The sequence below is a fragment of the Euprymna scolopes genome, chromosome 12, assembly GCF_053919585.1.
Source record: "Euprymna scolopes isolate OS-2025 chromosome 12, ASM5391958v1, whole genome shotgun sequence".
Lineage (NCBI taxonomy): Eukaryota > Metazoa > Mollusca > Cephalopoda > Sepiida > Sepiolidae > Euprymna > Euprymna scolopes.
The window spans coordinates 75343617-75358211 of NC_136493.1; the positions used below are offsets into that span (position 1 = coordinate 75343617).

The following is a 14595-nucleotide window of genomic DNA, read 5'->3' on the forward strand; positions in this document are numbered from 1 at the left end:
AGTGTTTACCGATGTATTGGAAAATTCAAAATGGCGGCCGAATCTCTCTCTTTAACACGGTAAGTTCGGGAAAAGGTGTTATAAATAATAAACTAGAGAAAAAGCTATTAAAAAACCACCGAATATATGTCAAGTTATGTCACGGTAACATATATTGAGCAAATTTCTAACAGTATTTTGTCTAGTTTATTATTTATTACACCTTTTTCCGAACTTACCGTGTTAAAGAGAGAGTCGGCCGCTATTTTAAATTTTCCAATACATCGGTAAACACTGTATGCTTTTCGAGCTCAATAAACATGTTAAATTGAATAAAAACACGAAAATTATATCCAGTTTGGTAGAAAAGTAATTTATCTTGCCTTTGATAACATTTATTTGTTATATATTTGTTTTTTGACAACTTTTTCGAATCTATGTGTACAGTAATACAAACCCATATAATCTTTTTATATTAATATAAAAAAGCGGTCTCGTTTATGAACATACTAACCGCTTTAAAATAAGTGAAACCACTAAGAACTTAACCAGTTAATTAGAAAGCGAACATTTAGAAAATCGATTTTATTAAAAAAAAAAACAAAACATTAAACAAGTAAAAAAATTTTTTTTTAATATTATGGGGATTATATTCTATTTTAAAAAACAATATCTCCTTCAAGAACGATCATAAAATGTGTTTTCGATCGACATTTATTCAATAAGGGACCAGTTTTCCTACCTAGCGAAAGGGGACCAGTTTTCCGGAGACGAGTTTTCCCGAGACGAGTTTTCCCGAGACGAGTTTTCCCGGGACGAGTTTTCCTAAATTCCTTCTACCTATATGGACAAGTTTTAGTCCTGTTGAAACTGAAAATCATTCTGACGACTTATCAGAATATCTTAAATTTTAATGGTAAAAAGTATTAATATACTGTATCTAACTTGTGCTAATCATTTGGAAAAAAAAAAGAAAACAAATGATTAAAATAAATCGTTCATTAATTACATTGTTTGCTTGTTTTTTAACATTTGAATTATTAAATATAAATAACATTAATGTGACAAATAATTTAAATAACATTAATTAAGGGTATTTTGAAGCGGTTTACTGCCCAGTATTACCAACTAATTTTGTCTCTTTTTTCAGTCATGATACAGCGAATTAATCAACTTATTATTTTGTTGTCTGATTTTTGCAATTTCTTAAAACTGTTTATTTTTCAAATGTTAATTTGTTTTCTGGGGGTTTGTGGATGTGATCCTTGTGCATTACAATTGGATACAAAAATGCATTTTAAGTAAAAAGATCACTATTGTCTAATTGCCTGTCGAAATTAATAAAAATAAATTCAACAAGTCTGAAAAATAATCGTATAGAACATTACAATTACAAGAAAAAAAATCTGTCGAAAAATGCAGTTTTATGTTTCTTTTATTGCAGTCAATACTGACTGATGTTTTTATTTTGTTTTAGTTAAGAAAAAAATGCTCAAATAAAAGATCTAAAACTTTTAGATCTTTTTAAGCGTTTTCTTTTTTTTTTTGTCATTTTTGGAATTTTTACTAATCTTGACATGACATGTAATTAGGTAATAATGTTTTTACTTAAAATGTATTTTTGAGTTTTATTCAAGTATAATACACACGTGTCGTTGATATTTTTGTTGTTATTTTTATTATGCAAATATTTATTTGAATTGTATGTTGCGACAATTTCTTCGGTGATATTGTGATCTTAAATTTGTAATTTAATTTTTTATAAAAATTGTGATTTCATAATTTGTTTCTTACACAAACAAAACCTCCCATTAACCCTAACTCCAAATAGCAACACATTAATATTTGTGAAAAAGTAATATTTATTTTCAAAAGTCAGATACATTAATATTCGCAAAATGATAAATAAAACAGACAAATTCATATCTGCACATATTTCCATAATTAATATTTTATCCTGTTACTGCTGCGAAAAAAGTAATTAATAAAATCTGACAATCATTTTGGGAGCTAATTAAGAAATTGATTTTTTTAAATTTATCTAAACCCTGTAAATTAGAATTTACAATTTATTATTCGACAAGGAATATAATTTGAAACTTATAATTTATTGAGTGTGTGTGTGTGTGTGTGTGTGTGTGTGTGTTAGGGAGTTTCCGTTCTGTCTCCACTTGGATCTTCCGACCACTCTGTTGTATCAAGATAAAAATGAAATGTAAAAAGTCTTCAGACGTACCTCTCCATCATACAGTATATCGATACTCTATGCCAGACTGGGATAGCTTCCGTACATTTATATCAGATCTACCTCTGCGTTCCATGTTTAAAAAGGACGTGTCCTCTATAGTATCAGTCCTGATAGAATGGTTAACTGTAGGTATTGACCGTTTCATATCCTCGAAAAAGTTCCACCAAAAACCTAACAGCCAGCCGTGTTTCTCTCCAGAATGTGCTGCTGCCATTGTGCACATAAATCACCTTTTCCATTGCTTCAAACGTAGTAGATGTACTGAGACTAAAGCTGCTTTCAGGACTGCCAGCAACCATTGTAAAAAACTAATAAAGTACGCAAAGAGTTGTATGCTCAGTTCGTCAAGTCCAAAGTGGCTTGGTTCCCACTAGTTTTAGCAAATAGCAAACAGAACCCTGAACAGAAATGTGTGCTCTATCCCAACTATCATCAATGGACCTGAGGTAATTTCGTCAGCATCATACAAAGTCAAACTCTTTGCCAAGAACTTTGCAGCTAATTCTACCCTTTGGACAATGGCCGCCAACCCCAATATTTCCTCCTGTATCAGAAAACGTGGTATCTGATATAAAAATATCAGTATGTGATGTTGTCAAGCAAATCAAACACCTTGATTCCAGTAAAGCAACTGGCCCTGACGGTATTCCAATTATAGTACTCAAAAAACTTCAACCAGAACTAGCACCCATACTTACAAAACTGTTTAAACATTGTCTTAAGGAGAATTGCTTCCCATCACCCTGGAAATCTCATCAGTTTGTCCTGTATTTAAGAATTCAGGTGATCAGTCATCTCCCTCACAGTACAGGCCAATAAGTCTCCTGTGCGTCATGAGTAAGTTGCTGGAATCTGTGTTAAATAGAGAAGTAATCAACAATCTCAGCAAAAATAACCTTTTTAGTGACACGCAATATGGTTTCCATTCTGCTTGATCTACAGCAGATGTGCTTATAGTTATATCTCCTAGGATTAGCGAATCTCTCGATGGAAGCAACCTTTCTAGGGCAATTGCTCCTGACATATCAAAAGCCTTTGATAGGGTATAGCATAAAGGTTTACTTCACAAGATCTCTAGCTATGGTATAGCTAGAAATGTCTTCTCAATTATTAAATCATTTCTCTCTGATAGGTTCATAAGAGTAGTAGTTGATGGGCAGAAATCAGAATCTCACAGTATTAATGCTGGAGTTCGTCAGGGTTCCATCCTGGCCCCAACTCTCTTCCTGATTTACATTAATGATCTTCCAAATCACATCCTTACATCATTCATAGACATCTATGCTGATGACACTACCATCTATGGTAGCACATCTAAGACCGTAAACAATCAAGTTCTCTCCGATTCTCTCTCCTCTGATCTTGAGCACGTGGTACAATGGGGAAAGAGGTGGCTGGTTACTTTTAATGTGTCTAAAACCAAGCTTCTATCTTTACATCATCAACGCTCTGATCCCCATCTGGCATCAGTTGAAATAAATGGCTCTCGTCTTGGGAAGGCCTCATGTTTTGACAAGCTTCTGGTCTTGACCTTTACTCCCAATCTGAAATGGAACACGTACATCAAATCTGTTGCCAAAGCCGCTGGAAAAATGGTGGGATCCTTCTATCGATCCAGTAGATATCTCACTGCTGATGCAATTCTCTATCTATATAAGAACCAACTGCGTCCAAGGATGGAGTACTGCTGCTACATCTGGGCAGGAGCTGCTAGAAAGGACTTGTCTTGCCTCGATAGAGTTCAAAATAGACTTCATAGCCTCATTGGAGATGTCCTTTTTTCTTCCGTGCAACCTCGTTCTCACAGAAGAGATGTAGCAATTTGTCTTTGCTTTATTGTTATTTTCATGGCAAGTGCTCGACTGAGCTTCAATCTATGGTCCCCCCCTCATCAAACTTTCACAAGAAACACTCGTCTAACTGAAAACACTATCAATAATTCCCCCCACTCTTTATCTGTGTCTAAGCCTAAACGTAGATTCCATGAACAAATATTCTTTCTTAGAACTGCACGCCTGTGAAACTGTCTTCCATTTTCCTGCTTTTAAGCTGACTACAATATGGTTGTCTTCAAGTCCAATGTAAACAAGTTCTTGATAAGCCGTTCACCTTAAGTTAACAAATTTACTGAATTTCCATTACTGACAATTACTATATTGTCCAATTGACTACTGTACACTCTTTAACCCTTATCCTCGAGTGGCCCCCTGGGCCTTGATAAATGGTATTGCCTATGAAAAAAACAAAAAAAATGCATGGTACTTATGCTGAATACTGATTGCACTAAAATAATAACGTTATTATTTATTATTTAGAAACCTATTCTTAACGTGGGAGGATGGGCTTTTTTTTTGTTAACTATTCTGAACTTTTACCTAACAATTTTATAAACAAAAGATACCGTAAAAATTCAATTTAATTTTAAATTCATGTCTAAAAAAGCACACTCCATACTCTGCATATCGACTAAATTTATATATAAGGTACAAAGTTAAAATCTAGTGTTTCTTTTTTTTTTTTTGGAGATTTTCTTTTTGTTAATCTAGCGGGTTTTCAAAATCTCGGTTACGAAAAGTAAAAAATCTAGCGATTCTCTGGAGACTTTATATCTAGCGGGTTTTGAAAATCTCAGTTGGCAACACTGGTACCTAGTGTATAAATATGGCCATGTTTGTTAATGTGCGAGTGAGAGCAACTGACTAAGGCAGTCATCTGCTAATGCTCTGTACTCAGAGGAGAAATTCTACAAGACTGGGGCAATTTATATTTGTGTCTCTTTTGTGGAAGTTGGCTGGATATCTTTATATTAAAATAAAAAACAAAACAAAACAAACAAACACACACACACAAGAAGACCTTTGTCCCCATGGTTATAAATGGAAAGTGAGTGAACCATTCGCTGATTGGTCTTGGGTTAGATTATACTAGTGTAAAAATTGTTATATTCAGCCTTACAATTAAACGAAAAAACATAGTTGTTTATAGGAACGTTTATTGACTAAATTTATTCATAATCTTTATTTTAAAGTGTTACATGAAACAAGAATTCTCAGATAATTAAGTCAATTAAGATACGTTAAAACTGCCGAAAAAGAATTTCTCGTTGAATGGAAATACTTTACTGCTGCGTCGTAAGTCGGTAACGGTGGCGGCGTTGGCGCTCTTCAGTCGGTGGAGAGTGATTTAGTTTCGAGTTTGTGTGACGTCGACGACACACATAGCAGAGATGGAGGTCGCCGCCGAAGAAGAGGAACAAACCTGGTGGCATGGTGCAAGCAGTACATTTTGGAGTGAATGGTTTTGGCTGCCAAGACATCTCAAATGGGACGACTATCGAAACAACGATCCCGGGATGTACAAACCCCAGTTGGAGGATCTACTCTGGGTACCACCTCTCGCCTTATTCTTATGCATTGCGAGAATTATATTTGAAAAGTAAGTTTATTTCATATCTTCTATCTATACGATAATTCGTTTTGTTTCGTTATTTTATTCTTAAAATAGTCAAAAGGTGTAAAAAGTACGTGGCACTATAAAGTGTTCAATTTTATTAGTTTTCGTATTAAAATATGATTGAACATTTTTCGGTTACCCCTCCCCATTTTCATCGAGGAAATGTCATGAAAATGTGCGTGTGCATTGAGGGTGGGTGAGAAAAAACGAATTACCAATTGTTTTTAAACTAATATTTACTGTTTATTTCTGATTTATAAAAAAAAAAAAAAATTTTTTTTTTCTTTTAAACACTTCTGTTAAAAGTACATATAAGGAATGAAGTTGCGCTCATAATTGCTTTTTTTTTTCTGAAATTGAGTGGAGCTAACCCTTCCCCAAAACGTACGCCTTTTTTTTAATTTGTTAAAAGAATACTTAAATCTCTATACTTCTATTGAATACATTTTTTAGAATATGGCATATACTTTTTTTTTTTTTTTTTGTAAACTTCTACCCCCCTCCCTCTAAGCATTTTCCTCTACAGGTGCATTTACGATTAAAATTGATCATGTGACCGTTAATCAAGGAAAAATAAATTCTTAACGCAATTTTGTACAAAGATTCATAACATTTTATTTTTAAGAAATTAACTCAATATTTTGTGTTCACTTTAAAAAATATTTAATGAATTCGAAAAATGCTACTATTAGAGGAGGTACTATTTTCTTAAAAACAGGCGTGTCACAATTAGGAATGATTATGGAGTAGACTAGTTTAGTTATCGACACTGACAAATACAGAAAGCGGAATTATTATTGGAATGATCATTATTTCAAGTTTTGCTCTAAATATTATAAAATGAAAGATTTGGTCAGGAAAAAAAAAACAAAACAAAAAAACAACTTTTGAATAGTTCGCCAGGCTTATAAAATGTTTATTAGCTCTAATAAAGTTGTAGACACATGGATGTAACCAAGACAGTTTTAATAAACTAACAATACTACCGTTTATTTATCTATATTCCTATATATATATTTTTTTGTGGGTCTTTAATATTCATATTAAAAAAAAACAAGCAATTTATTTATTTTATTTACTTGCCTCTCCACGAGGTCGGTTTTTAATGTGGGGGAAAACTAGCCCCCCCCCCCAAAAAAAAATGGCTCTCTAGCTAGTAACAAACATAAAGCGTATCGGTCAGGAAGGATTTCTATTCCACTAATCGAGACTAAAAAAGTGAAGTGCACTACAGACAGCACCAGAACAGTTTTCTAATGGGATGATTATTTTTGGTTACCTGTAATTATATTAATGCAGATATTCTACATGATTTATACTTGTGTAATATTTGCATAAAAAGGTTGTAAACACAAACCCCGGTACTCATTGGGCGTTGAGTTTCATGGCGACCAGTAAAAAAAAAAAAAAAAACACGCGTCGCTCCCTTCCTGACGCAAGCGCACGTAACATTTTTATTTACTGACGTTGTAACTAAACGATTGTCACATTATTTATTTTGAAAAAGTTTTGCTCTTTATGAATATTAAAAGAAAAAAAAGTTACTAAACATTTAATGTCTCACTTTTACATTTGTTTTTAAATTTCATTTTAAATGACGACTTTTATCGACTTTTTTAATAGCATTTGCGGATGGGTAAAAAACGAAAAAAATTACTGACAATTTCTCAGTATCTTAACTTTGATAACATTTATTTGTTAAAAATATATGTAAAATTGAGAAATTATCAGTAAATGTTTTTTTCGTTTTTTACCCATCCGCAAATGCTATAAAAAAGTCGATAAAAGTCATTTAAAAAAATTTTATTTAAACTTCTGACCGACCATCAATATGGATTTAGACAAGCCCGTTCCACGGCAGACATCCTCACTGTAATCTCTGAACGCATATACCATTCACTGGACAAAGCGGGAGAGGGCAGAGCGGTAGCTCTAGATATATCTAAGGCTTTTGACAGGGTATGGCATGAGGGTCTCCTCAGGAAGATTAGATCTTACGGTATCACTGGTAGAATACTTAACATAATTAAATCCTTCTTAGATAAGAGAAAAATCCAGGTTGTCCTCGACGGTCGTACGTCTAAACAATATAATATAAATGCGGGAGTGCCCCAGGGATCTATCCTTGGTCCTCTGCTGTTCCTGATATTCATAAATGACCTCCCCGACAAAACTGCCTCTGAGATGGGTATATATGCTGATGACACCACACTCTATAGCAGGCACGACAGGAAAACAAATGAACATATATCTAAAGTAATGGCAGAAACACTAGAGGATGACCTCAAATCAGTAGTGGAATGGGGACAAAAATGGATGGTAACGTTCAATGCCACCAAGACAAAACTGGTTTCATTCAATAATTACAAGAAACCTTCTCTACCACCTATAGCAATGGCCAACAACTCTTTAGCTGAGAGTACGTCTTTCAAGCTCCTTGGCCTAACGTTCACAGGAAACATGAGCTGGAACAATTACATCGAGGGCATTGCCAGGGCCGCTGCGAGGAAGGTGGGCTCTCTCTACCGTGCTAGAAAACTTCTAACACCCGAAAGTATCATGTACCTCTATAAGGCCACTATTCGCCCATGTATGGAGTATTGCTGTCATATTTGGGCCGGTGCATCGGCTACTAGTCTCTCGCTCCTTGACAGGGTTCAAAAGAGAGTCGCAAATCTGATAGGCCCTAATCTGGCATCAAAACTTCAGCCTCTGTCCCATCGTCGAAACGTTGCATCCCTCTGCCTGTTCTACAAGTATTATAATGGTGAATGCTCTGAAGAACTGCAAGCACTTGTGCCCCCACGACGTGAACACCCTCGACAGACCCGACAAGCTACACAATCCCACCCCCACACTGTAGAGATCCCTAGATGTAAAAGATCCTTCTACTCCAGTAGTTTCTTCCCCAGAACTGCTAGACTTTGGAATTCCATTCCAGGTCACTGCTTCCCCAACTGTACTGACATGCATAAGTTCAAGTGCAACGTGAACCAACATCTCGCTGCCCTAATCCCTACATAGTACCCCAGTAGATGTTTCCCTTGATAGTAGCCCCCTACATTAAAGTGGCAATGTGCCTTGTTTGGGGTGAAAATGTAATAAAAAAAAAAAAAAAAAAAAAAAAAAAAATTTAAAAACAAATGTCTGTAAAAGTGAGACATTATTAATGTTTAGTAACTTTTTTTAAATATTCATAAAGAGTAAAATTTTTTCAAAATAAATAAATAAATAAATAAATATGATAAATAATCGTTTAGTTATTACGTCAGTAAATAAAATGTAACGACGTGCGCTTGCGTCAGGAAGGGAGCGACGCCGACGCGTGTTTTTTTATGCTGGTCGCCATTGAACTCAACGGCCAAGGAGTACCCAACCCTTATATATATATATATGCGTGTGTATGCGAATGTTTTAAAAATTTGCCCTACAGACATGAAACTTGGGTTTTAGCCGGAGAAAATCCCTGGAAAAGTGAAAATGAAGAAAATGGAATTTGCCAGGTGAAGGTCGGACAACGACATTAGGAATATGCATGCGTAACGTAATAGCTATTGTTCATGATTTAATTGTTAACTTTGCAGCAAACATGTCTTCATTTCAAGCATTATTGTCAAAAGTAAAAGTAAAAAAAGTGAACCGTAAGCTAAACATTTTCGGTGTGGGGTACGAGTCATTTTCTTTTCTTTCTTTCCTTTTAACTTTTTGGTACTAGTGCAGAGTCAGAGAGTGATCCGGACGCAAATAATGTTATTTAAAAAGCCATTCTTAACATGGGGAGGGTGTTTTGTACCTATTCTATACTTCAACCTTACAATTGAATAAAAAAATAAAACTTAAATTAAATTTGGAAATACGATTTAAAAAATAGCGCGGATCACTCTCTGCACTAGCACCAACTTTTTAAATCATTACTATATACTGGATCCAATAGAATTTTAAATACGAAATCTGCATTAATCAAAAATATACTTAAGTGTATTTTACGATCGGGCAATGCCTGCTGGTCTGCTAGCATAATAAAACAATAGTTTTTTACATTTAGTTGAAATGTCATAAAAAATGCACTTGTGCATGTTAGTGACGTATTAGCAACAGATGAGTTATCGACCCTTGTTTTTCGAAAGAACTGACGTCTAGCATTATGTGAATATTTAAACAAGTGTTTACGATAACGCAAAAGACGGACGTACGCGAGTGAGGTCTCCATAGCGCAATATGCACCCTCTCCGATGTTGTACGCAGCAACGCAGCAGGCAGCACGTTCTAGTGAGCGTTCATTAATCCGGAAAGGAAAGAATTTTGGCGTGTGTAGCCCCTCCTTTTTTTTTCTGGATATTTTTTGGTGGGCCGAAGATTATAGTTAACAGGAAAATTGGCCGGTATATTTTATAATTTTGTTATGTGAAAGTACAGATTAGGTACATAACACCCTCCCTTCACCATGTTAAGAATGGCTTTCTGAATGTTATTTCAGCACGGATCAACTGCATGAGTGCATCTTGAATAAATAAAAAAAAAAAAAACCCTACTCGACGAGAACACTGCTTGTTTTAATAATTATTTTTATTCAAGAATAAAAAAAATAACTATAATCTCGGCCCCCTCCTAAAAATATAAAAAAATATTCCGAAAAGCGCAAAGTTCAAGCCAAAATAAAATAATAATAAAAAATGCCACACACGCCAAAATAGGTTCCTTTCTTTTCAGGAGTGGGGGACTGGGGGGGGGCAGATTTGCCATTAGTTGTACAAATATTTTCGAACCTGGTAATAATCACTAAAAGGGACTCGTAAAGGTCGACGCCGGTATCTTAGCAGAAGCTTTTTTTTTTTTTTTTTTTTTTTTTTTTTTTTACATCTTTAACAAACTTTAAAATTGAAAATGTAATCATGTGATTAAATTTAATTAAAATTAATCACTTTAACAAATTAAAAAAATAATGCAAGATGAAGTTTTAAAATGATTAAATATATTTTATTTTATAATTAAAAATTAAAAACATTGACCAATAAAAATGAAATTTTAAGTACTTGGTGCCCGGCGTGTTGGATGATAACGTTATTTTTAAAAACCTTAGTGAGGGAGGAGTTGGAGGGTGTTTTGTAACTTCTGTACTTCCACCTTACAATAATAATTAAAAAAAGGTATCGTGAAACTTGAATTTAAACTGACAAAAAAACAAACAAAAAACAACTATATAAAAATAGCGCGGTCGCGGTACCATCTGCCATCGTATGCACCCGAGAACAATATCTACTGTAAAATTAAACAAAAATTTGGTACCACGCTATTTTTAAATATTTTTTTCATGTTAAATTAAAGTTTCACGATATATATATATTTTAATTGTAAGGTGGAAGCACAGAATAGTTGCAAAACACTTTTGGCTTTCAAAATAATATTTTAGTTTTATAACATGATCACATTTTCAATAATTATGTGATTATATTTTACCCATTTAAAGTTTGTGAAACATGTAAAAAAAAAAAAAAAAAAAAAAAAAAAGCTTCTGCTAAGATACTGGTGTCGACCATTAAGTGTCCCTTTTAATGATTACCTAGTTTGAGGATATTTGTACAACTAAACGGCAAATCTGCCGGCGCGTTCGCGTTACTTACAGAAAAACGGTAAATTTGGGTGGAGGGGTGGAGGGCGTGTGTCTTACGGAAAACGTTAAATTTAAGTGCGGAAGCACGTTAAATGATGTACAAGTTCTATAAGTGAATAACCCCCTTTAAAAAAAAAAATAAAAAAAAAACGAAGAATAAAAATGTATTTTATTAACCGCTCGTAAAAACTTAATTTTTTTTAGATCAATTAGAAAGCATCAAACTACGTAACACAGAAAAATGAACCACATTTTTGCTTTTGAAAACTTATTTCAAATGTCTGCTAAAAAATTCTTCCGCGATGTGACAAGTCACCTTACTACGCGCGTCCATGCGCGAACGCATCATGCCAGAATAGCATAAACGAAGGCGGTGAGTCGGCACAAAATAGTGCGAGAGTTCAGGGGTTAATACCATGCAAACGATAAATTTCCGACGGGTTTGAATATCAGATTCGTTGTCAGCGACCCTGAAAACCCGTAAAAACAAATGGTAAATATTCAGATCCGCTACTACAGAACACCGACCACTCTAATTTGTTTTTATAGGTAATTGAGGTCGCTGACAACGAATCTGATAGTCAAACTTGGGGCAAATTTACCGTTTGCATGGTATTAACCCCCGAACCCACGAATAACTTTCCACCATTTTGCAGCTTCCGTTTACGCTACGCGCGTGCGCTGCAGCATGAACGACGGCTTGCTTCACCTAGCAAACAAACTGCCTTCTCACATGGCGTACTAGTACTACCAATCCAAAAATTACGGACTGACATTTTTTTAATGACTTACAGTTAAAGAAATGTACAACATATTGGGACTTTTTTTTTTTTTTGTCTCACGTAGTTTTTAATGTGGTCTACAAAAACATAAGCACCAAACATCTGTTTTTCATTCTTTTTTTGCGGGAGGGGGATTAAATTATAGAACTTAATGTGGCTTAATAGGTGCTTTTGCAGTTTAGTTAAACGTTTTTCCGTAAGTAACGCACCGGCATTTACCAATTAGAACACCATTTAACATTTTCCGAAGATTTTACTGTTTACATTTGGGGCACGAGCGGGGGGGGGGGGCGGATGTGATGTTGGGGCGCGAGCCCCAACATCTAGCGATATCAGAATTTTTGTAGGAATTTTTGACACCCCTAACACGAAACTGCGAATAAAATATAAAAATCTCGTAATTTCTCTGTTAAAAGTGGGTTATTTATTTTCTTTATGGACTATACTTCCAAAATAAACTATTACAGTTGTTTTAAAAGTAATAGAAATATTTTTTTTTTTTAAAACAGTAATGAATTTTCCGAACTCAATATTTTTCAATTTTTAAACTTTAAAAATCTATCAAAATTTTTCTATTGATTCTATTTTTACGATATTTTCAGGGTCAATGTGAAATTTTATGTTCTTTCCAATAAACCGAATATAATATTTTAGACAAACGTTTTTTTTTAATTCACGCCCCCCCCCCCATTTTCAAGTTTCTCTTAAAAAGTAATTAATTTATGTCGAATAGTTTTATATATCACAAATTGAAGAGAAAAGGTCAATAAATAATATATTCAAATTTAAAACAAAAAAAAAAACCGTTTTTTAGAAACCTGTAAAGTCCGAAGTTTAAAACCTTTTTTAAAAAAAAAAATTGTTTTTTTTTTTTTTGTTTTTTTTTAATGAAACCTTGGTCCTTGCTCCTTTAATTGAAAAAAAAAATTAGGGCTTGAATTACATTTTTCGAGGAGTTATAAGCTTGGAAAGATGGGGTGGAATTATTCACTATTTTCACGAAATTTCTGATACCGCACATCCGCCTTCCCCCCGCTCGTGCCCCCCATGTAAACAGTAAAATCTTCGGAAAATGTTAAATGGTGTTCTAATTGGTAAATGTCGGTGCGTTACTTTTTGAAAATTCTATGTTCTAGGTAAAAAAAAAAAAACCCAGATAAATGACCCCCCCCCCTACTCCAACTTGGAGTGCTTTCCTTTTCTTGTTTTATTTCTTTTTCAGCTAATTTTAAATTTTTCACCCAAAAAGTGCTTGAAAATTAGAAAATTCTATGTCCTGAAAAAAAAAAAAAAACATCCCCTCCCCCAACGTAGTTTGCTTGGTGAAGCCGTCGTTTATGCTACAGCGTGCATGCGCGTAGCGTAAACGGAAGCTGCAAAATGGTGGAAAGTAGTTCGTGGGTTCAGGGGTAAATACCATGCAAACGGTAAATTTGCCCCAAGTTTGACTATCAGATTCGTTGTTAGCGACCTCAATTACCTATAAAAAACAAATTAGAGTGGTCGGTGTTCTGTAGTAGCGGATCTGGATATTTACCAAACAAATTTTATTGGTCGGTGTTCTGTTGTAGTTAAAGTAAACATTTACTTTATTTTTTACAGAAAGATTGTATAAAAATGTGGCAAGATATAATTTAAGCTTACACGCACTTTTAGAAAAGAGTTATCGATCCCTGTTCTTTGGATGACAAGTACCCTCTGTCGGCGCTTCTTGAAACTAAAACACATTCACCTCCTGTCACTGACATGCAGAAGTGCCAAATAAAACCGTTGTGGGTCAATTTTTATAATCTACCTTTTTGTCTTTTTTTATTTTTTTAAAAACTTTTCTGAATATTAAACTAATTTGTTTATAGTGATGGGATAGGTGTCAGAATTTTTTATGAACTTTTGATACCCCTAACACAAAACTGCAAATAAAATATAAAAGAAACTGATAATTTCTCTCTTAAAAGTGGTTTGTTTATTTTCTTTATTGAATATACTTCCAAAATAAAGTATTAAAGTTGTTTAAAAAAAATAGTGTTTACAAAGTGCCTGCGAGCGTTCATGCAGCCATTTTTTTTTTTTTTTTTTTTTTTTTTTTTTTACGTAATGAAATCAATTTAATTTTACGAGTTAAATTTTTTCAATTTTTAAAGTTTAAAAATCTATCAATTTTTCTAATGGTTCAATTTTTACGATATTTTCAGGTTCATTGTGAAATCTTATGCTCTTTCCACATTTATGCTGATGACACTACCATTTATAGTAGCACATCTAAGACAGTAAATGACCAAGTTCTCTCCGATTCTCTCTCCTCTGATCTTGAGCACGTGGTACAATGGGGAAAGGAGTGGTTGGTTACTTTTAATGCATCTAAAACCAAGCTTCTCTCTTTACATCATCAACACTCTGATCCACATCTGGCATCAATTGAAATAAATGGCTCTCGTCTTCAGGAGGCCTCAAGTTTTGACAAGCTTCTGGTCTTGACCGTTACTACTGATCTTAAATGGAACACATACATCAAATCTTGCCAA

General features: G+C 34.1%; 1 protein-coding gene across 1 annotated transcript in view; it reads left to right on the top strand.

The window, feature by feature from the left end:
• Positions 1 to 4686: 4686 nt before the first annotated feature.
• The window catches only part of LOC145291344 (ceramide synthase 5-like), a 250627-nt gene continuing 240718 nt past the window's right edge, over positions 4687 to 14595 (top strand). The window contains exon 1 of the mRNA XM_080137108.1: positions 4687 to 5662. Within this exon, the coding sequence (XP_079993234.1) occupies positions 5454 to 5662 (209 nt within the window). The 5' untranslated portion in view covers positions 4687 to 5453. The remainder of the gene's footprint in view (positions 5663 to 14595) is intronic.